The 24248-nt window shown below is 36.0% G+C and overlaps 1 protein-coding gene across 3 annotated transcripts in view; it reads left to right on the top strand.

Annotated features, from left to right (window-relative positions):
* Positions 1-24248, top strand: part of DLC1 (DLC1 Rho GTPase activating protein) — a 212295-nt gene that overhangs the window by 45500 nt on the left and 142547 nt on the right. For all 3 annotated transcript variants that reach the window (XM_014261642.2, XM_005517699.3, XM_088056210.1), the window contains 2 exons: positions 2299-2448; positions 4940-5080. In XM_014261642.2, coding sequence (XP_014117117.2) covers positions 2299-2448; positions 4940-5080 — 291 coding nt within the window. The remainder of the gene's footprint in view (positions 1-2298; positions 2449-4939; positions 5081-24248) is intronic.

Below are 24248 nucleotides of genomic sequence, written 5' to 3'. Positions count from 1 at the left end.
GTAAGTTGTAAAAGAAGAAACTATAGTTAAAAAGTTAAATTTCTCATGTTGATGTGAACAGCAGCCAGAGCCACAAAGTTAGGACTTCTAAACTGAATAGCTAAATTCCATAATGATAATATTATTGTTTTCTGAAAGCAGTATTTCCCTGCAATGCTAGCACATTGTGTCAAGCCTGAGTATCACTTAGAGAAATATTTTGCCACCTCTTCATTTCAGCAGATTCTTCTCCAACATTCTCAATCTGCTGCATGCAAAGCAAGTTTATACTATTTTGGCAGGATTAATCAAACAATTTGCTTGGGGAAAATTCCAGATATTTTTTTGGTCTTTGAGTGAAATGCCTCATATTTTTCTAGCCTGAGAAAAAGGCAAAAACCAAAACCAACCACAAAACAAACATAAAAAATAAAAAAACCAGCCCAGCCACCACCACTGCCTTTGTTGTGGTATGGCAATGAATTTCTGATTTTTAAATCCAGTGTCAATTTTAGGTTGATTAGCCTTTACAGTGGTGTATATCCAAGCAAAACCAATAGAAATAAAAAACACAGTGAGGGGACTGTGTAGGAAGCTAGTTTAGTAACAGCACTGGCATCCTCTGGATGTGTAAACTGGCGACAGTCTTGCTCACCATGGCAAACTTGGCCCCTGACACAAGGAAGGTCATGTCTGTTCTGTTAGCAGACACTCAGCTGCTCCACTGGGCTCTCTGAACCCATGCAGATTAGATTAAATTGCTGTTCTGACATTTTTGAACCTCAGGTATCAATTTAACATCAGTTAAAATGAAGATCTGTGCAGTGGTAATAGTGACAATTTGGGACACTGTGATTTCAATTTGAAACAAAGTGAAGCTTAGCCCATTTTGATGATTTCTAAGGTATTTTGAGGTGATGTTCTCTCACAATCACTCTAAACTCAGTTCAGATTCATCAGAGGACCATCTAAATTCAGCAGCTTTTTTAGAAACACAATGCAAAATATCAAGTTGTAATACAAAATTAAATATACAGTTTCCCTGTGTTTAACCTTTGCATTGTACATTGTGAATAATTCTGCTATGGACTGACAGATTTGTAATTCTACTTCTCTAAGATTTGGTTAAGTAACCACACATCTGTCTTCATCTAAAGATCGTGTAGAGTATTTATTTATTTATATGACTATTTTATCTGTACATATCCTTTAATTCTAGCAGGAATCATTTAATTCAAGTTTTGCAATACCTTTGAAGCAGTCTACAAAAATCCTGTTAATGAAATCCTAACAAGAGAAGCCTCTGTATAGCCTGAAAAACAGTTTAGTTGCTATAAAATAAAAGGCTGATTTGGATACTTATATTGCCTATTTCTTGGGCACAATGATGCAATTGTAACATCTTTGCATCCATTTCTTGAGAAGGATTTACAAAAGTTTATTTCAAAGGAGACAATGGAACTTTGTATTTTCTAAGTTCAAATTATGAAAATCCATACAGGAACTGGTAGGGGTTCTCATAGCCCTGAATTTTGAGGCAGGCTAGTTATATAACTTTTGTGTTAAGTCTCTATATATAAGGGAAAGGGACAGCTCCTTGAGAGCATTATTTAGTTTGTCAAATCAAAGATTTTGCACTTTGGAGGATCTTCTCTGCCTCCTTTATCTAGGGAATATAGGGAAATTAGCTGCATAAATTGTTTGAGGCTGTGAAGGGAATACCCCCTCATCCTGCTCTCTTTCCAGTCAGAGGAGCTATGATCTGTGTTCACTATTACCCTGATGTACCTCATGTGTATCAAAAATTTCCAACCAAGACAGATCTGTGCTACAAATCAAGAAAACATAGTTAGACTAAAGAGTTCCACCAAGAAAAGAAGTCGGGGTTATCCTCAGCTGGAAAATGGCCTCTCTGAACTTGTCTCCTGTTTCCATCACAAGTTAACCTTCATCATTTGTACTTGTACAATCAAGTTAATTAATTTGGGGTGAATGTTTTGAGGAGTATTTAGAAACTGTAGCTGTTTAAAAATATTGTGTATCCAGGTAATGATGCATTTATTCCAAACAATTGTGCTTTTAAAAAGTTTAATTGCTGTAATGGATATATATTAAATATTAATATAAAATATGAATACATCAGTATTAATACATCAGTAAGATGGTTACACAAAGTAGTATTTTTCTTTTTTTAATTATTTCTGCTTATTATTTAGTGTGTTTTCCTGGTAAATTAAGAAACAGTGCTTTCATAATTTAAGGTTATTCTTTCCAACTAATACCGTTTCAGATTTATCAGTTATGTTTTCTGTTCCATAGGAAATAACAGAAGATCGGGATCGCTCACGACTGGATTCAATGGTGCTGTTAATTATGAAACTGGACCAGCTTGACCAGGATATTGAAAATGCTCTCAGTGCAAGCTCTTCCCCATCCAGCACCCCAACATACAAGAGGAGGCATATACCTGTAAGCCAGTTTGGTCAATTTTTTATAATTATTCCAAATAGAATCCTTTTTGCTTCACCTTTTTCTTTCAGTCCTCACTTTTTTTGGTTCCCTGATTTAGAACTAAAGTTGTTTTTGCAAATAATTTCACTTGTATTTTCTTTTGGTATATATACATGTTTTGAAGGCAATAATATAAGCATCCATTATTTCCTTTTGGCATCCTTTCATAAATGAGAGCTTAAGAACTCCCAGATAAAACAAAGGGAGATCAACAGGATACAGAAAACTTCTGAATCTCTAATTATCACCTTCTGTAAATGCAGTCAACACAGGCTCGGGGTCACACCAGTCTCGGAACATGAGTATGTGTCATTTGACATAAAACTGAAAGTCTGAGCTACAGACTTTTCTGCTAGGGGAAGGCCAAAAGTCCTTGGCCATTCAAAGTAAGATCCTGGGCAGAACTTGAATTATTGAATGTAGGGGGTTTTTTATTCACTTAAAGGATTGTTCTTTGCTGAGAGGAACCCAAAAGGAGATGGGACAGCTCACAAACATGACTGATGCATTCTTTTTTTTTCTGTTAAGTGTTTACACATGTAACTCTGAAGAACATGAAATGGCTGATCCAATGTATTTTTGTGCAGGCTTCCTGTTAATTTCACCCACATGTGCTGCAGCTGTTTTTCAATTCAAGAAACCTGAGAAACACTGCCCCGAGATCTCTAGACTAGCATTCATATAATTTGTTTTGGTTAGTGATATTTTCTTTTAAATAACAAGGAGCTTTTCCTTTGAAAGCCAGGCTTCATTCTTGCTAAGTGAGCGGTCTGTAGGTAAGAAAAGCTGTATTTCACTGGGTTTGATCAGCTGAAAATTATACAATGTGTCATTTTTAGAGGAAATCACATAATTTCACTTTTCATCATTATACATTTTCCCACTCAATATCAATGATCTCACGGTAGCTCCTTAAACACTGATGACACAGGAAACCTGAAATACAATGTTAACATCTGTTCTCTATATCTCACCAATCCATGCCAGCACTTCAGCTAATTTCTTACAGCAATAAAGGGAGTGGAGGCAATGTGTATAATTAACCCTGCCTGATAATCAGACATGGTACCTGTTCCCATGCTGCAAAGCAGCCCTGCAGAAAGACAGTTTACATCAAACATGGAATATATGCTATCTGTGGACAATGATTTCCTAGGAATTTTTGAACCTTTGATTGTTGTGGACCAGAAGATCAAAATATCTGGTTTTCAAGATATCTAGGTAGTGAGTTCAGGGTCATATTTATTTTATGGTAAGAAATCATTTGAGTATGATGTAAAAACCTGGGTAATGCAGAAGGGATCATGGTTCTGCACTGTGTCAGCGTTGCTCTGCTAACCAGAAACTTCTGAGAGCAGCTGTAGTCAAATATGACTGCTACAGAGAATGCTCCATGGCTCTACTGCATTTCCCAGTGCTTCACATTGCAGCACTGGCAGGAAATATCTGATTCAAATACAAGATCTTGCCTAGAGTCCAGCTTTGTCCCTAATTTCTAACCCTTTTCAGAACACCACACACTGGCATACATGGCATAGAGGCAGGCACCTGTCTAAATGGCAGCTTTGGCTTGGCAGACCAGAGACTTAACTGGAATTAATGAATCACAGGGTGCTGTATCTTTTCAGTTCAGGAGCAGAACCCCTGAGACGATTTTGTCCCGTATCTCACCTATTCTAGGAACCTGGCATTAAGAAACTGAGGCTGCACAGAGTTTTCTGGGATTAAGAGTTCAGGAGATTTTTTTTTGCATAGCTGTATTTATGCAGGCTGCACCTCAGCTAATAATCCTGACAAGTATATGGCTGGTTCTGCACATAGCCAGGTCTTTGCCAGATATGTGTCACAATTTATCTGCAAACAGTATAATCCCTTGCCCTCACCCTATACAGTAAATCAAGCATGAGCTAAATTTTTACTTCCTCAACAATAAAACATACTGTATATCTTCTTTTTATTCTCAGAAAGAGGAATGTAATCAGTGTCATTAAAAGTAAGGGCTTTTTAACCAGAAATGGTATTTGGCTGATAAGTGTCTAGTGATTCAAAAAAACTAAGGAACCGTACCTCTGAATTGTATAAACTGCTGGATGGTGAAGTCATTTCATCTGTGTAATGGCTTACAGATGTTCTCTAGATTGCAGTGCTGCAGAGGCAGAAGGTGGGAGCACACAGGAAATACTGAATATCAGAGAAAAATGTCAAACTTCTGCAGCCCTTAACTGATTTTTCTTACCTTGCATTCTATGCTTTAGGGGAATGATAGCTTTGATGTTAGTAGTGATTTATAATTTCAGAACAGCAGCTAAAGCAAATCACCACATTGAAAAAAAAAACAGCAAGCATATGTTTTTAAGTGAGCTTGCCTAAATATTTCCAATTTTTAGCAGAAATATGGTTTTATTTCATATTCAAATTTACTAAAGAGACTCGCAATATTTTTCTACAGGATGTTGAATCTGGTTCTGAAAGTGGAGCGGATATTGCTTCAGTAAATCACTCGCAAACAAACTTGTCTTCTAATATCCATGCTCCTGACCTAGCATCTCCCTCTTCAGTAGCCAGCTCTGGAGCTAAACCAAAGGCTGGGGTGAGTACAAAGGTTATATTTTTTTAAACTTCTCTCGTGATTCCAGATTGGAAGTGAAATAAAAATATTATACTATTCATTATTTGGATTGTACAACAGAAAGCGTGAGAGACACTGAGGAAAAAATGGAAGTGGTCTCAAAAGGCCATTTTAGTGGCAAAAAATACTAGAAGTTTCACACTTAAAAACACATTATTAACAGCTGATTATTACAATAAGCTGAGGTTTCATATGAGAAAATAATTTAAAGGAGCTATGCTATTTAGGAAAGTAGTTTTTCTGAAGTGGTATCACTCAGGACATTACCTAAATCTCATGAAAGATGCTGCCAGAGGAAAATTGTGGCTGATTTATGATGTCCAAATCCAGTTATCCTAGTCCTCTTGAAGGTATCTACTACCTTACTGATCTGAGAATGTCATTCTAAGGCAAAATTTGTCAGGTGGTTCCAGATGCTTAGGGTCAGAGGGGAGCCTCTGAGCAAGCAGGCACTTTTCTGCCAGTCCAGTGCATGCTAGGTGGTGAGGAAGGGCTGGCCTGAGAGCTCAGACATGGCAAGGAACCTCCTGCTATGTTCATTCATAGATACACAGAACTATGAGAAGCATGGGTCCTTCTTTTGCTGTTTTCCATCTTTTGAAGAATTCTTCTTCATAACACTCCAGCCACCAACATGTGCAGACATGCTCGGATGTCCTAGAAACTCCTGACATACTATCTGTTCCCTCTTGAACTTATTGTTTCCTCTGCCTCAAGAAGCACAGAAATCTAGACTTCTAAGTCTTGCCTATGCTGAAAAGTCTTAGAATAACTCCTGCTCCATCTATTCACTTGTTGAAATGCTTCTGGTTACCAGACCAGCAGAAAATCTGGCATAAAATATTAAAATAAAAAGTGTAGTTAGAATAAATATATGTTTAGAACAAGTCTATAAAAAGTAAAATAGAGGCCACCTGTCATTTACTGCACTGCAATAATAGCAAGTTAACTAATGCCTTTGATTGTGGTTAACAGAAGTTCTAATAAACATTTACATTTGGGATTGTTCACTTGTACAAAAATAAATTCACTTGTAATTTATCATCAGTGCATAACTATAGCAAATAGAGAGCTCTGTACTCTGTCACTGCATACATAGCAGCACAAATTCTCAAATAAGTACGCATGTTATGCTGGAAGGTGATCTCCCATTTTACCAGATCCTGAGAAGCACACAGCCACCTTTTCACTTTTTATGGTATTAAACATCCCTTTTAAATTTTGGATTCTCTACTAATATGGGGAACTCTTAAAACCTGGCTTTGCAGAAGTGTGGACCACTTCCTGGGAGTTAGATATTATGTGTTAATTCGGCTTCAGCAAGTAATTTTTTGACTTTCGCTGTGATGACTATATCATGTTGAACATATATGCAAGTGTCATTTTATTATATAATTTTATAATTTTTTATAAATGAAAGTTTTTATAAATTAAAGTTTCTGCATACACAATTCTCTTCTAAAGTTTTACACTCTGCAACTCCCCATACCCTGCAGCAATCTATGTAGTGATCTCTGAAAATCCACAATGTGGTGTTCTGTCTATAAGGTAGACTAGTTTTGGGGATTTGGGGAATTTTTTTTGTTTGCTTTTGTTTTTCTAGTTTTGATTTGGATTCTGTTTGGGGATTTTTTTTGTCAGACTAGCTATAGGAATAAAATTATTCTGCACTTGAAACTCAGGGAGCCACTTTTTAATGGTAATGGACAGTCTCAAAGATTTTATTCCCATTTTGTAGTCAGTAACTGCAGATCTCCAAGGACTCCAGGTGCTTGGTCTCCAAGAACTTCTTTTGTTGTGTTTATTAATAGTATGTAAACAGGAGTGGAAGGGTGATTAGTTATATTATGGAATGATTTGTGGTATTTTTAAACAAACTATAGCAAACAGTTGACTGCATCAGACTGTAAAGTTAAACACCACATCATATGCAGACCTGGGTAGTGGGAATAGCAAGGCAGGGCAGGGAGACATGAGTTTGGATCTGGTTCCTGATAAGGAATTTGTGAAAGATATTAACTACACAGGATATAGCTCATAGGTAGAAAATTTGTGTACAGATTTACCGTGTCCATTCATGTTCATTCAGCTTTATACAGATTTAAACCAAACTATTTCAAACAGTGTCACGATATGTTGGGATATCCATATGGTTTGATAGTCCTAGTGGAAATGACTCATATAGAATTATAGAAATCATATATCATTATAGAAATCAGGACATTTTAAATTTTCATGAGAAGATTTTATAAAATATTAAACAAAATTTGTATTTAAAATTCAGTGTCATTTGGAATTTTCTGTGAAAATAAATAATAGATATTATTTTAAATAAAATCGAGGTTATGTGTGTATATTTTCATGCACAAGTTTTTTAACATTTAATGAAGGTTCACTTCTGGATAGCCAAACCCATTCTTGCCAGTGGAATGCCTGTGCACAGGACATGTCCCTGTGTTTAAGCACACATCTGCATGCTCACACACACAGAGAGCTCCGTACTGAATACAGGCAGGGCAAGGAAGAGCAGGATTCTCCACAGAGCGTTATGGAAAGGTTTCTCTACCGTTCTGCAGGGTGCAGCATGAAGGGCTTTGATATGCAGATGTACTTGGTATTTTGGGCTTATGAGGAGCATACAGCTGAATAACCTCCATCCTAAATTTAGGATGCCACTGTTATATCTCGTGGTCAGGGTGAAATAGCATCATGTGACCAATAGGGTGTTTGAGCCACAAATTGGACGTGTTTGGAAAGGTGCTTATATGGACAATCCTTGAGAAAATAAGGATTCATGTGACTGAACAGACGCATTTCCTACATAATTCAGGATGGGATAGTAAGAAATGGTTTTGGCATCCTTATGTTACTTACATTTACAGAATAAGAAAATATTCATGCTTCTATAATTAGCACATCTTTATGTTCTGGGGGCTTATTAATCAGTCTCCAAAATAGACAAGTATTTTTCTATATTAACACTTGAGGATGTACACTTGGCTAGCACTAATCACTTGAGAGTTGAAATCAGGTTAAAAAAATAAGAAATCGACAGCCTTTTGCCCCAGCCATGAGAAACACTGGAAAAAGGGAGTGCCTTGTCTGGATTTGGAAAGAAAGAAATGTAAATACTCTACATGTCATTGCTTTCTACAAACCAATGCTCTACATCTGGACAATTAAAATATTCTTAACAATAAAGACCAGAAATTATTTATTTTTAAATGTGGTTTTATTATTATGGAAAAATATGGGACTATAGTGCTTAAAATGTGTTTTAATAACTAAAAGCAAGATCCTTCTCTAATGCCCAGTTAAAAGCTAACCAGTTAAGCAAAACTTGAATCAATTATCGTTGTTCTTTATTTTTTTTTTTTTTTGCTTCTTCTGTACAAAAGGTTGCTTAAAGATGACAGCAACTAAGGCCTAAAAGTTGTGGCCAAAAATTTGTCCTTGAACATCTCTTCTGCGAAGCCTATTTATTTTCTGTTCAGGTGAAAAAAAACAGCTGTAATTATTTTCTACTCCTTGTCTTGGCAGTCTTATTCCTCCTGTTTCAACAGGGTCTAAGTTAACCTTAATCACACTGTACAAAGGTAATCAGGAATCTATTATCACCAGAATAGCTGGTACCTAGGAGCAGATTGTTTTTCAGATTAGCTATAATGATTCATTTAAGATGCATTCAATTCTCAAAGTGATTTAAGACATCAGTTATGCCTGCAAGTATAAAATTACCTAGTCTGGCTGAGCACTGGAATGGGCTTCAGGCATAGCTGCTGGTACCACTGAAGGCTTGGATGAGCTCAGGAGTCCACTTTCACAAATCTTGTTACTGGATTGGGACAAAAAATTTGTATTGTCTAGATGACAGATTTGCAAACTTTCAATTTATATGCATTAAATAATTTATCCAAATGTGCTTTTGATTCATAATCATATACTTTAAAATCTGAGCTTTTTAAAGAAAGCCAAATCATTTTGTGAAAAATAATTTTAAGATTTGTAGATTAAGAAAGATCTCAAGTTTCTTGATACTTAACTACACTTTTTAAATTTTGAAAGAAGAAAAAATATATTGTAAGAACAAGGAAACCTTTATTTCAAATTAAATATTAATGACAATTTTCAAATTATTTCAAGGGTTTGAAAGGTTTACATTTCCTACTGCATTATAGTAAATTCAGAGAACTTTAGGTATGCAAACACATACAGAATACGTCAGTGCATTTGTGCTGACAAATCTTTAGCAGTGGGTCATGCAATTTTAAATTATTAAATTTAAATAATGATAGATTCTGGTCTTTGAAATATACTATTATGTTATATTTGCTCATTTATTAAAGTCCTCATATAACTTTTCTTAATTTAATGTTATATTTGCTTATTTATCAAAGTCCTCATATAACTATTCTGAATTTTGCTGCCATTATAGTATTCCTTGAATTCTTATTTTACTCGTTCAGGCAAAACTGAAAGTTAATCTGGTAAGCATTAGGGAGAAAGACCCTTATTGTGCAACATTAATTCAAATATTATTTCTTTAAAACGTGATCATTTTTATGAATACAAGATGAGAAAAGCCTTCTCAGAACCTGATCAATTGATTAATTTAGTATTGTCTTTTATATCTATGTTTAAAATAAAATATTTTGGAAAAGGTAAGGGAATTAATTATATTAACTCTTCATATAATCACAATTTCATTTGAATTCTAACAAGTTGGTCTTTTACCCTACAAAAAGTAAAATACCATAAAGGTACATTTGCCAATCATGTATAAGAAAACAGCAGGATTATGTTGTATTTGTTATAAGAACTTCTCAAAAATTTTCTTTGACTCTGTCTTGTTCCCCAAAAGAATCTGTTTTAAGTATCTCTTCCTATGTTAATCCTAAGCGTATTTATTTTATCTCAAATGAAATGACAGTTTTTCAAACTTTATGTGGAGTCTTTTAAACACTGTAAATCTTAAAGGTGAACTTTTTTATTTGGGTTGGGTTTTTTTGGTTTTTTAGGGGGTTTTTTTGTTGTTTTGTTGGTTGGTGGTGGTTACTTTTGGTTTTTCGGGGTTTTTTTGCAATGAGCAAGCTCATTTTAAACTCCTACAATTTGAAGCAAAATCACTGAATCCAGTTACGATATCTTTGACAGTTTGACAGGTGTCACCTTTGGTCAGGGGCAGTCTCTCTCTCTCTCTCCCCTACTCTTTCTCTCCCTCATATCGGATCCTGAGTGAACAGTGTAAATTCACAATGCAATGAGAGGTTTGCAATTTTATACAGGTACGGCATGACCCAGGAAATACATGTATTAGGTTATCTGCTCTTGTTTCCCAACAAATCTCAACAAAATATTGGTAATCTAGAAAAATACCCTGCTTTTGAAGTGCTGTGCATGAAGGCTTCTGAGACTTGCCAAGATGTCAAGTTGTACATTTACATTTCTCTCTCTTCTTGCAACTTGATTATAGCAACCATGCTTATATACTGGTTTTTTCCACAGGTTTTCTGCCTTTTGTAGAGTTGCTGACACTGTCTTCGACACTGTCTCCACCTGGTTGTGTTTGATAATCATTTTCTATAAACTGAAGAAAAAGTTTATGACTTGTTCAGCTATAATATCACTAATTGTGCTGTTAGAAATGTAAAATACATTTTTTCACTGTATGCTGCCACCTGGTGTCTTCCTCTTTTAGATGAGGGGCCCTGCATGGGGGGACATCAAGCACTTGGGCATAGGCAGATACATTTTTGCAGAATTAAAGCATTATGCTGCAGTTAAAAGGTATAATGAACAAAAAGTAATGACCATTATTTTGAGTTTATATTTAGAAATGACATATTGTAACTTTGACAACAAAATGCTTACACTGAAGAAAAAAACTGTAAGTGAAAATTTCTAGGTCACTTACTGATTTAAAAATTGGTCCCAAAGCAATGTTTATATTGGAAAAGTAAAGAAATACGAAGACATCAATTTGCAATTGGGGAAAAAGATTTTTTTATCTACTACACATGGATAAAATAACCTGTTTAGTTATTTGCACCCCTTTCAAGCAGATAAATGCTTCTCATGATGGCATACATATTGCCAGAGAAGTCTCTTGGCAGCCTTGTCTCCTTCCAGTAGTTTGTGGATATGCCTAAACTGCTCATTTAATGAAACCTTCCAGGTGAAAATTATGAGCAAATTACTTCTCCTAAAAGCTGTTTCCAACCATTAGGTTAAAAGGCTAACTTAAATATTAGGGCGATGGTAACAGTGGGTGGGCATTGACGTTCCCTTGGTTTAAGACAGCCTAAAGAACTTTCAAAGCACAGTGAATAGCAAATTTTAGATAAGTCTGCATTAACACTGTGGTGAATATTCTGTTTTGTCATACAGTCTGGTTTTGCAGACTAGCAGCGTTGAGGACAGGGATTCAGCCTACTACATTAGATATAAGCCTGAGAAGGAAGAAAGCAAAACTATGCTGTGTATATACTTGGGTGCATTTGCACTTTTTTAAAAAAATGGAAAGATTATTTTTCATCAGTAAACTTTCTCCTCTTGTGAAACCAACAATAGAAGGCTCAGTTTCTCTAGACATGGTAGGTTTGATAGAATGTCAGGATATCAGCCTTTTTTTAAACAACTCTGATATCAAGCTGGTCAAGCCTAAATCTTTGAGAGTTTGCTGGGCATTGGTTTCCTTGACAATATGTTCTGAATGCCAAATGATACATGAAATGTTCCCATTTGTGGTCCATTTTTAATGCCTGATAAGTTTAGTTCAAGTCTGTCCTCTTCCACATGGATTGAGTTGAATCCATACCAAGTTTCCCTTTTTCTCCTGAAGTTGCTTAAATATGTTTAACTGTATATCAGTATGAAATTTTAACTCTTTTTCAGCACCTGCCAAGAAAGGCTTACATGACATTTATATCACTAGGGTTTTTTTAAAAGTACTTTGCAAATTTTCCCTGTCAGTATACGATCTATATAGTGCATTTCTGCATTGAAAAATTTAAATTCTGAGGTGAGCTATGGCATTCTTATTGCATGCATGTGGAAAGATGGGAAAAATTCTTAAATCATTTTCAATTAGAAGCCTGTGAGTGCAAAATTGCTACAACATACGTAAATTGCTTCTTTATATTAGTGGCATTAAGAATTTATTTCTCTGAAGGAAAAAAATCCACTAAGCACTGAAAAGTTTTATTAGTAATTTTTTGTTGCTGTTTAAATTGCTACAATGCAGAGGTGTATACATCTGTATGGAATTGCATTAATTTTAGTGTCAGTCAGCATTTGCAAAAACGATCACGGCATGCTATGGTGATTAGAAAGATGAGGTACACAGCAAGTAATCACTACTTCTTAAAAACAAGGGATATTCATTTTTAAGGATTTAATCTGTGGAAATTACTGATATCTTGGAATTTAAAAGTAAATTGATCTCAAAACAAGCTTAGGCTTTTTTCTGGGAAAAAGTTTACAACCCATCAAAACAACAGATGCTGCACTTTATCATCACAGGCTTACTGTCACTCATGCAATGAAGCCCTAATGCAGGATTTGCATTTTACTCAAGAATCACAGTTTGTCATTGGGATTTCCATGGCTTTTTACAGATCCTCTAGTCTACTGCAGGTCTGGGGAGAGGAAAGTAGTCTAGCTGGATCCCACACAGCCACAGACATGCTCTGAAACACTGACAGCTGTACATGGAAGCCCTTACTGAGCTATTTCTCTTACATGGAGGCTGCTTCTCTTGCACTGAGTTTTATCTCAACATAAATTCTCCTAGTGACACATGCCTTCTCTGTTTCATGCCTGATAGAGCCTTTCACAGCAAGTAGTAAATGCCAAACATTTCTGGAAAACTGTTGAAAAGAAGGAATCTGAAATTTCCTGTTTAAATTGTACTGAGATATATTGCATCAGTTATTACATCTATACATCTCACCATTTTTAGACTTCTACCTCTTTGAGAGGAAGTAATTGGAGGATATGATGGGGGATTAATTACAGCACATGCAGACTAACATAAGGATTTTAATGATGTAATTCCTTAAAACAGCATTGAAGATCTGTGCCGAAATGAGAATAAAATGTTCCAAAGAAAAAGAAGTATTCATACATTTGTGACTGTTTCCATCCTGTTCAGTAATAACTCAAGATACCTTCTAAATTACCTGGAGGAGACTCTCAGAAAGGGTCAGTAGGTCCCCTTGCTGGACAGTATGAAGGGATGGAAAGCAACAGAACTTGGAGACTTGCTGCAGAAAGCTAGATTACAGATTTAATGGGAACTGGGGATAAGGGGCTTTAAAGCTAGGAAAAAACTTCAAGTTTTTGCCAACAGACAAATAGGTGACAAAAGGCTGCAACTTTATACAGCTCAACAGTGTTGCAAAAGACTTTCAGCTGGGACAAACTGATGTTAGAAGCTGAATTGTTCGTTAACTCCTAATTTGCCAAGGACACCTTTAGTTTTAGTTTTGGATAGCTCTATGAAGAAATTCATTGTATCTCTATCAGACTCTGTGGGTACTTATTACATCTCCAAGGACTTAGATCACTGGGAAGGAAGCAGTCAAACCAAATAGCACTGATTGAATACCATAATGTGGCTGAGAGCCTTCACTTCATCCCTCAGCAATTCAGGAGAAGGGAAAGATCAGAGTGTTTTGAAGATGGAAAAAATAGTGTCATTTCAGGAGTTCAGTTGTAAGATAATGCTTAGGTTTAGGGCTGCAGTTGCTTTCTGTCTCCTCCTTTGTGTGATTCAGGGAGGGGGTTCAAACCACACAGCTGTCCCATGCAGTACTGCCAGGCAAAGCATGTGAGCTATATAATGATTGCAGACAATCATATCTGAGCTGCCAAAAATTTACTGAGAAAACTACTGCTTGGAGTACTGTTGTACTAATATCCAAAGTGATAACAACTATTAATAACCATTTAAACTAATATTAAAAAGTTGTCTTGACAAGATAGGAATTGTTCTATTTATTATAAAGTAGTGTTACTATAAAACTATTTTTAAGTAATCCTCTGTAATTCATATCCAGAAGTTTGGTGCTTGATGGGATTTTGGCCCATGTTGAGATATTATGAAATTTAAATCCCCTTTGGCATAATTGTGTATATAAAAACAGGAAAGATCAGAATTATTTTAAAATTATGATTTACTTTAACTTAACTATGCTCCTGAGTTATTAAAGTGTCTTTTTTCCTGTTTCTTCTTCTTTCTATTTGCTTTTTTCCCCTTTTTTCATTTTTGTTTTCTTCTTTCATTATTGTCTTTCTCCTTTTTTTTTTTCTTTTTTCATTTGCTCCTGTATTCCTTCTATTTTCTTTGCATTTTCCACCTCTCTGACTTTTACTCTGGCTCTGCATCTTGCCTAAAGTCACTATAGTTACTTACACCAAATTGTACCCACCCTCCTCCAAAGTACAGTTTGCTTCCTGCATATTCCATGGCTCTTTTTAACCAGATCACTCCCAATAAGAGCACTGGAATGGCTGTGCAGCCACATTCTTGCTCATTTCTATAAACATTTGAATTTCTTCTCTTCTAATATACAGCTGCACAACAAGTCTACCTGTGACTTGACCAAGGTAGAATATTGGCACTTAGTGCAATGATAGGTATTTGATGTTTTCCCAGCCATGGACTGAAGGCCAGTGCCCCTGGGGGACAATTGCATCACTAATAATTGTTTATGCTGTCAATCTTGCTAGTATTGAATTCAGACTCCATAAATTCACGTCTCTGCTTGCAGTTGTGGTTATTTTAAGTGTGATTTGGGGGGAGGAGAGGAGGAGGGGAATAATTTAGCTGAAGAGAGAATATGCAAAACCTCAAGAAAGAAAAGCTGTATTAAAGGGGAAAGAAACAATGTAATATGTAAATATGTCTTTTGGTGAGAATTTCCTGTGTTTTATCTAAGAAAGAATTTCAGGCTTGAGTCCAAGACAAAGGCGAACAGAACGAGGGAATGAAGACAGAATTTGAGTTAGAAAAACAGTGACAACAGTTTAATCTTTCTGCCAGTAGATGGAGAGCACAGGAAAGTAGAAGCACACACATAAAGAAAGAAGGAAAAAGCCTTGCATCAGCTTCTTTGAGTGAGAGATGAGAGAAAAGCAAGAAGCAAGGTGGGAGGAGGAAGCAGATTGCAAAGCAGAAGGAAATTGGGGGAAAAAAATGGATTCTGAAAAGTAAAGAGGAAATGACAATTCCTAAAATATCAGCTTGGTCAAATTGGTTTATGGGCAGTGAATAAATAATTATCTTCTGATAATTTGAAAGAAGTCATATGCCTTCTACATAATATTCTTTACTTCTAGAGCATGGTTTGAAAATGTGGCATGAATAGTTTGCATTGCTGAAATGGAATAAATCCATGTCTGCCTTTTCAAGTACTTTTCCAGACACAGACTGCTGTGAATGACATCATGGAAAACTTTTTTTTTTTGGTCCTTTACATATACCTCTCTTGTAAGGACATTTTTTCCTCTTGAGCTCTCCTTCTTCCCGTCTCTTCCTCACTCTCTTACATGTCTCGCTTGCTTTCCCTTTTCCTTTTCTTGTCTTTTTTTCATTTTTCTTTTTTGTTCTTTTTGTTGTTTTTTTTATTTTTTTTTTGAACTTCAAAGACAGGGTGGAAGCAAGGAATTTGGTTAGCTCTCAGTTTAATAGTTGAAAGACCGTGGTTTGGGGTTTTTTAATGCACAAAATTCCTCTCAGTGAGACATGCCACACATTCTGATCTCTCCCCTTCAGGCAGTTACACACTATTAAATACGGGGTTGGAAATGACACGCGTCTGGAAATACAGAAATGAAACAACCTTCCACTTTCTGCACTGCACTATACAATGAAGGTGTTGTAAATTGTTAATTGGATGGCATGGGCTTCTACATAGTGGGGCTTTCTATAAATAGACTCTGTACATTCCAGTGTGTTGCCACTATTTTAATTTTCTTCAAACTAACTGAAGAACCTTTCTATGTTATGTAGAGATTAGGAATTTTTTTAATTTATCTGTTTTTACTCCATAACACATAGTTTGTGCTCTGAAAGTTTGTTCTATTTACTTTCTCTTACCACACTGTCTATATGACATTTTTGTACTATCCTTGTTTTAAAAGAGAAGAAAAATCCAAACAACCTGTAATGGTACTTGACACTCCCTGTATCCTACACCCAATACATGGTGAAATATGACTACTGTGTTTTAAATAATACTGCACATATTACATAGAAAATAATAGTAAAGCATTGCCATGAAGAATAGAGAAAGGCAAGCAGGCTACTGCTTGAGATGGAGAGACAGGAGATCCTTTAACCTCCCAAAGTTATTCTGAAGTTTTGGATTCCCACTCTGAGAAGACAATGTTGTCTGTATGTGAATGGTACTGGACTGGAAGCTTATTCTCCCACAGCAGTTTGGTAGATGACAAAAAAACCTGCACATGGGAGACATCTGGTGAGGAATTATAGGCCACTGAGTCTGAACACTGCAATGGCAAACTGAAGTAGGCTTTAATTTCATAGAAGAGGGAGGAGTAGATGATGGAGTTAACCACTCAGTAGTGTGTGATCCTTCAAAATGCACTTTCTTTACAGAGCCGTCACTCTTAGTCCAGCATATTTTAACCTCAGTGTTATAACCTTAGGAATGTGAACACAGCTTACATGTACCAATGAGTAAATGCAAGATTATGTGGGATTAAATATACCATTCCTTTGAAATGTAATGAGTTTCAAACCACCTCAAAAGATTGACTGGATAGGTGTCCTTGGAAGCGTGATGGAACTTTCAGATAACGTTATAAATTTAAAATATATAATATTTTAAATGTTTAATATTTAAAATTCAGATTTTTCTGCTATTAAATTCAATAATTAGGTATCTGATTGGAGAATCCATGGGGTGATAATTTCAAGGCAGATAGCAAAAAACATGAAAGTGATAGAGCCAATTTCATATCCAGCTTTCAAACAGAGCTGTGTTGGCTCATTGTGGAAGTTTGCTACACAGTCACATGCAATTTGTCTTATTCTTCTTTTACTGCTTTACCAATACAAAAGCAATTTAAGAAATATCTAGTTTTGCTGTTGCTAGCACTGTGGTGATCTTCATCACTGAATGATGTTTCAACATGCTTAGGGATTTCAGTGTATTTTAAAACCTCTGTATTCTTAGGAAAGGAAAAAAATCTTTAACATGTTTCTCACCTAGTTTAGTACATTCTGTGGACAATGTCTTGGAAATACAGAAATTACAGGAAAAAAATCAGAGCATACGGATTGTATATAAGGAAAAGAGTTTTTGGGGTTTTTTTCCTAATTCAGAGAACCTATCTACCTAGAAGCCATTCTGTACTTCAGGAAGACGTGATTGTCAAATATTGTGAAATATTGCCAAGAAACAAATTAGTCTGGGGATTTATATGTTCTCTTCCTTCCACTTTTAATAAGGAAGAATTTATAATTTCTTCCAAGAGCTTAAGTTCTGCTTTGAAAGCATAGCAAGATTTTCAGAAGTCTAGTTAATTTTATGTTAAAATTTCTCTTCTGTAAGCAAGTTAAAGTTTAGGAGTCAATGGGATTAAGTTTATAAATACTTCCAAAAGTATGTTGCTCTTTTACTCTTTTTCTCTTCGTGTCCCCTAGATATTTGCACTTTTCTGAAGGAGTTGTTCTCTTTATCCACCTGAAAACAACACACTGTACTGAATTCAAAACATAGCTGAAGTTTGTGCATACATAGAATGCAAGTAATTATTAAAAGTGCTACCACACAGAATCTCTGATAATGTTTCCCAGTCCCATATGATATTTCTACCTCTTTTTATATATTTATACAAAATTTTCTTTTTTTCTCCTTTTTTTCTTTTTTTTTTTTTTTTTTTTTTTGGGTCCTTTGACACACCTATTGGAAAATATTTGGCTGATAGATGAGATTGTTTGCCAAAAGAATTTTGAAGACCAAGAACATTTGAAGAGTAAGACCTTGAGTCACTGAGACAGAACCGATATGTCTTGTAACTTTATTCAGAATTTCACAATCCTTGCTAAACTGCAAGATAAGAGCCAAAGGCAACAAACCAGCAGGAGCCAACTCAGAATGTGCCAAAGTTCATAGAACAGTTGCTTCAGGCTAAAGTTTGTTGACCCTTAATCACTCGGGGTCATCAGTAGTTCTGCTGCAGGGCCCTGCAGAACGTGAGCCTGGTCAGATGTCCCGCTGCTCCTGCCCAAGCTACCCGTAGGGTGGAGTGAAAGCTGGGATACAGGAATTCCAAGGCAGCACTTCATCGGTGTCTGCCTGTAGGAGTGCTTTTTTTGGCTACCATCCTTCCGTAACACGTGTGTTTTCTAATTCTAAACTTCCTTGATCTCTTGCAAATGGTGTAGGTGGGGTCAATCACAAGACGGGCAAAAGATTCCTTCCAGTTAACATACCTTGTATGCTTTTGGTACTGTGTTTTGTCACTGACTGATATTAATGTGAGCACATACATACACAGTTTAAGTTCTAAGTCATTTTTTGTTAAGTCACAGTGATAACATTGTTGACAAGTGCCCTTTTCCTGTTAAGTCTCCTTTGACTATGAGTATTACCTTCAATAACTGCATTACAGTGACTATGTTACATTGCTGCACAATCCTGTGAAAGACTGTAGAGAAACAACTGGCATTTCACACTCTAATTTTGCAACAAATTCAGCATGCAAGCATGCACTGACAAAAAACATGCTTCAGTCTTGTGGTCTGTAACATAATACCCAGTAGTAGCTCCTAATGAGTATTGGTTAATGTAGAAATGATGCTATTCATGATATAGTAAAATCTTTAATGCATATTTTTTATGAGCTGTACTATATATATGGACAGTTCACAAAGTTTTACAAATATTATCTTCATGACAGTGATAGAACTTCAGAAACTATCTCATTTCTGCAAGATAAAGGCACGTCAGTATAGTCCATGAAGAACATAAATTGCATAAAAAAAGTTCTTTAAAAGCTCCAGAATTGTCAGTGTTTCTCATAATCCATTTATATATGAAAGTAGAAAAAGAGAAAAGAGGCATAAGGGCATATTGACCCCTGGAGCAGCAGTGGGCTGAAGGGTCTGAATATTTTGGAAATGGATGATCCTCTTTAAAAGGAAAGCGGGAATGGGGAAGAAGGAAGGATAACAGCAGTTCATGTTTCACTAAAAATTAAAAGATGAAACAGTTAATGAAGGAAAAAACCCCAAAATATTCTAGATCAAAAATATTCTATATTTTGTAATATTCAGGCTAATGATAGCCTAGATGCTTCAGAAAAATACTTATAGGGTTCCCAATTGTGAGAAAAGCCAAAACACAGAAGGCTGGAATCCTTCACACTTTTCCTTATGAGGATCATGCCCACACACATCAGCAAAGCTGTCTCATTGACTGTTCCAAGTGCTTTCAGTTCTGTACTCTTTTGCTGGGGTATCTGAAAATGTTTGATATCAAGATCCCAGTGTTCCCAGAATAATTAAAATGTTATTTATATGACACAAACTATCATTTTCCTTGCACTCCCACATCAGACTGCATGAGGATTGTTGCTTTATGCTGGTTACATTCCTTCTGGTGTATGGGTAATTCTTCTGCCCTGTTTGTACAGGATCTTGCACAATGAGGTTGTGGTCCAAATCTGTGGCTTTTGAGTGCTTCAGTAATACAAATAATGCTGTCACTACTTAAAATAGGATTTTGAAGTGTAATCATGTCTGCTCTTGATGAGAACTAAAGCAAAAATACTAGCAGGCTACCAATATCACCATTATTATTATTTCTTCAATTGCTGCAAGTATGGTGCTCAATTTCAGTAAAAGGCCTTTTTCAAGATTTCAGTCTAAACACCAAGGTAAAGCAATTCACACTAGGAGACAGACAAAAAAAGTCACAGAATTGTTAATCGGTAAAACATTTTAAAAAACACTCATTATCTTGTCTTCAAATAACAGTGGGCTAGGAGCAGCATTTGACATGGGAAGGAAAACTTATATGTCTTTGCGGAAATAATTGCTGGATGCAATGACTGACAGTATTTGAAAAACTAAGCCATTGAACAAGGCTTTCATCCGCGTGTTTTTGATCCAGGAAAGAAGGCATACTGTGAGAAAGAAACAAACAAACATGGTCACAGTCTTTGTCAGAGTTCAGATCAGAAGCAGGGAGTAAAACATTAGCAATGAAGATTTGGACTGTGTCAGGTGAAATATGGAGATGATGACTGATAATTTTGATCTGAAATTGGTGGGTGGTGACTATCTCTACAACTGAAAATCAAAACAGTTTTAGACAGCAAATACAATGAATAATTTATATTTAATGTTATGGAAATGACATAAATGTAAAAGCTTCATTTGAGAAACACGTGATATGTAGCTATGATGTGTGTATGAAGAATTAAGTAGAAATTTTAAAAAGCAAGACTATTTTTATTGATACAGGATGGACTGAGAAATTTATTAAAAAAAAGTCTGCACATAATTTTTCCCAGTTTGGAGGCATTTTTTAAAGATTCTCTCTCCTAGCTATTAAAGAGTGGATTTTTTTCATTAATCTATGTGAATAAATTATACCTTTATCTTCTTCAATGATACATCTTTATCAATGACACATCATTGTCATCTTCTAGCAGATGGTCTTTAAGATTAGCTTGAATAAAAAGGCATAAATTTGCATTTCCAGCAGTCTGGTGATCTTACAGTACTATTAGCAAATTCTGCCCCAAAAACACTATCAATATCACCTTTCAAAATGAGAAATTGACTTGGTTCTTCCCACTAGTAAATTACCTCCCTGTGTGAATCCACATGGAATATGCAACTTCCATAAAATGCATGGGAAATTCTTTCTTAATTCCTGTGGAGGTCTGTGTGGTTATCTGAAGTTCCCACAGAAGTTGTGTGAGCTGTTAAATCTCTCCTTACAGTTTTCACTGAATTCTAATGGCTACAATCAAAGTAATAATTACAGTTACACTGTTTTTGTCCCACGGGTTTTGTATGTGCACATATGAAGTTCCCACTCTTGCAAGCACTGGTGCAGGTCAGCTATAATATCTGAGAGCTCTGGTGTTTACCAAGCAATTCATTTCTACCTCTTCAACAGACCCATCTGCTCTGTCAGTTTCTAGACACTCTGGAATTGACTCTCTCAGCTAAATAAAATTTTCCCAAATAGAGCAGCTGCTCTTCCACTAAAAGGTGGTACCTGATGAAAATTTTACCAGTTCTGCCTGTGACTCTCCCAAGTCTTGGGCCCATCAGCTGTTTATTAAAACCATACTGATCCCACTGTGTTAGAGAGCAATGATCCCCACCTGCAGGAGGAATTTGTCCAAATGAGACAGGCATTTCATTGTAGGATTCCTGCCCCACTGCCTATTTTATTTTGAACTAAAGTTATTTTTAAAAGATTTTGGTAATTTCATTTATAGGTAATAGGTAAGTTGTTCACACCAAAGTTTGTATAGGACATAGAAAATAATTCCATGTAAGAAGATCTTAAATTACTTTGAGAAAATTACTTTCAAGTAAAGTAATAGAATCATTAAGGCTGATATCTAAGATTCAACCATGAATCTAACACTAAACCATGTCCCCAAACACTACATCTATATGTTTTTTGAACATATACAGGAGTGGTAACTCCACCACTTCCCTGTTCCAATGCTTGACCACACTTTCAGTGTGGAAACTTTTTCCTTATGTTCAATCTAAACCTCTCTTGGTGCAACTTGAGGCTGTTTCCTCCAATCCCATTGCTCATTATTAGGGAGAAGAGGCTGATCCCCACTTTGCTACAGCTTCTATTCAGGCAATTTTGATATTAGAAGCTGTATTATGTTGTTAGGAATTCTGGAAAGAGCTTCAAGATTGCTTTAACCTGGTTCCTCTAACTAAGGCTAAATTATAAATTATAAAGCCTAATTGTTTTATGGCACTTTCCTATAGCTGGCAGTCTTTTTGGATTTGTGATTTAGGTGACAGAAGTCTTTCTGAGCACGAGGTGGAGCAACAGTTTGCTTCCTTCTCACACGAGGAACACCGTGACACAGGCATGTCATGACCCTTCTTTCTTCAATTCAGCCAGTTGAATGGGGGACAATTCATTTGGTTCCCAGGTACCAAAGTTGGTTCTCAAACTTTATTTCAGCATCAGCTTGTAAAACTGAGAAGTCAAATAAAACATCTGATGAAAGTGAGATTGAATTAACAAAAGAAGCATCAATTTCTGTAGCATTTGAAGTCAGAAAATATATAGGAAGATAGTCTTCAGTGATCTAGGAAATGATTCTGTGCTTGCCAAAGTCAAAGAAGGCTTCCCAATGATTTCTCTTAAGTTTAATTAAGATCTGCTCTCAGGGTTTTACATGGGATCATGATCAGTGATAACTCCTGGAAAAGTTCATTTATCCACTGGTAATCCAAATAAATATTCACAGATAGAATTAAGGTTAATTCTGTCACTTCAGAAGTAAATGTTTTTGTAGTGTATCATATCTTTCATTCCTGGCAAGCACTTGGGAATCAAAACCAAAACTAAACTATAGCAAGTGGTTTGCTAACTGTACGTAAGAATGTGGAAAAGATATCTAAGAGTGATTGACTTTTAAGTCTTGCCAACAAAGGCATAAGAAGATTGAGTCATTTGCTACAAAATGCAATTAAAAGTTCAACGTTGTATTACATTAAAGGCAAAAGAACAGTTAATTGTTGCACCATTTGCAAGAGAAAGTTGCAGATTGGAATCATCTCAAGTCCTTAAAACAAATTAGGTTACTTCCTAGGAAACCAGATTGGATCCATCTTTCCATGTCTTTGGAAAGATGTGAGATGATTTCAGAAGTCTCTCATTCCAGCAGTTCCCATTTACAGTAATTTCTTTATTAGGTTATGAAAAGATTGAGATTTGCTCATGAATCAGTATGTCGGCAACTTCCTTGCTTTAGTTTTTCAGGAAAATACAAACTAAAATAAAAGCTCACACTTTGTTTCATCACCTCTAGGCATTGGAACAGAATGATTATCCATGGCTAGTCAGGGGTTTTCAAAGGACAAAAGTCTGGCTATGCTTTTGTCTGAGGCATTCATCACAATTAGAAATAAGATACAGACCAGGGAAACCCAGGGATGGTATGTGGACTCTCTTCTCTTCTGCTTAGCATCCAGTCACACTATTAAACAAATCTACAAGACGACTCACTGGACACAACTAGCTGAAATACTGATTTATTTTTCTTTCCCTTTGTCATAACGTTCTACACAAAATTTTCTTTCTTTTATTCTATCTGGCTTATTTAAATTAATCTAATAAATTAATTTACTGCCAAATACTTTTGACGTGCAACCTGAATCTCCTGAATATTTTAGTCTCCTGAAGATTACTTCTTTGGAATGCATGATAGATAATTGCCTGTAAGACACAGAGGTCAGACTAGCTGCTGCTTCTACTTTGTTTCATGCAATTTTTGTGGGAAAGGGAAAGGGGAAGGGAAAAGGGGAAGGGAAAAGGGAAAGGGAAAAGGGGAAGGGAAAGGGAAAAAGGGAAAAGGGAAAGGGGGAAGGGAAGGGAAGGGAAGGGAAGGGAAGGGAAGGGAAGGGAAGGGAAGGGAAGGGAAGGGAAGGGAAGGGAAGGGAAGGGAAGGGAAGGGAAGGGAAGGGAAGGGAAGGGAAGGGAAGGGAAGGGAAGGGAAGGGAAGGGAAGGGAAGGGAAGGGAAGGGAAGGGAAGGGAAGGGAAGGAAAAAGCTAACTATGTTGTTGAAATCTTTTAAATTTTACAATACATGTAATGTATGCTAACTTGCAAATAAATAGGAATAAGAGGAAATAATAATTTTTTCAGCACTTTCAGTACTTTTTAATCAGTGATGGTCTGAACAGTATTTAACTGCTTTCAGAACATTTTGATTTTTAATGGAAGCCAGAAATCTGAAGCTGCGGCAGCTTTTCTATAGCTTCATATGAGAGAACAGAATTGTTGAAGATAGAGGCTATCCTGAAGTGCCTCTCTAGTAATGAAATACTAAATCAATCTTTTGTGACATATTTTCCTTAGTCTCAACTTCCTAATA

This window comes from Pseudopodoces humilis, chromosome 6 (genome assembly GCF_049639895.1).
Source record: "Pseudopodoces humilis isolate 2021_Gansu_Grassland_sample_001 chromosome 6, ASM4963989v1, whole genome shotgun sequence".
Lineage (NCBI taxonomy): Eukaryota > Metazoa > Chordata > Aves > Passeriformes > Paridae > Pseudopodoces > Pseudopodoces humilis.
This window is presented reverse-complemented; position numbering and strand designations above follow the sequence as displayed.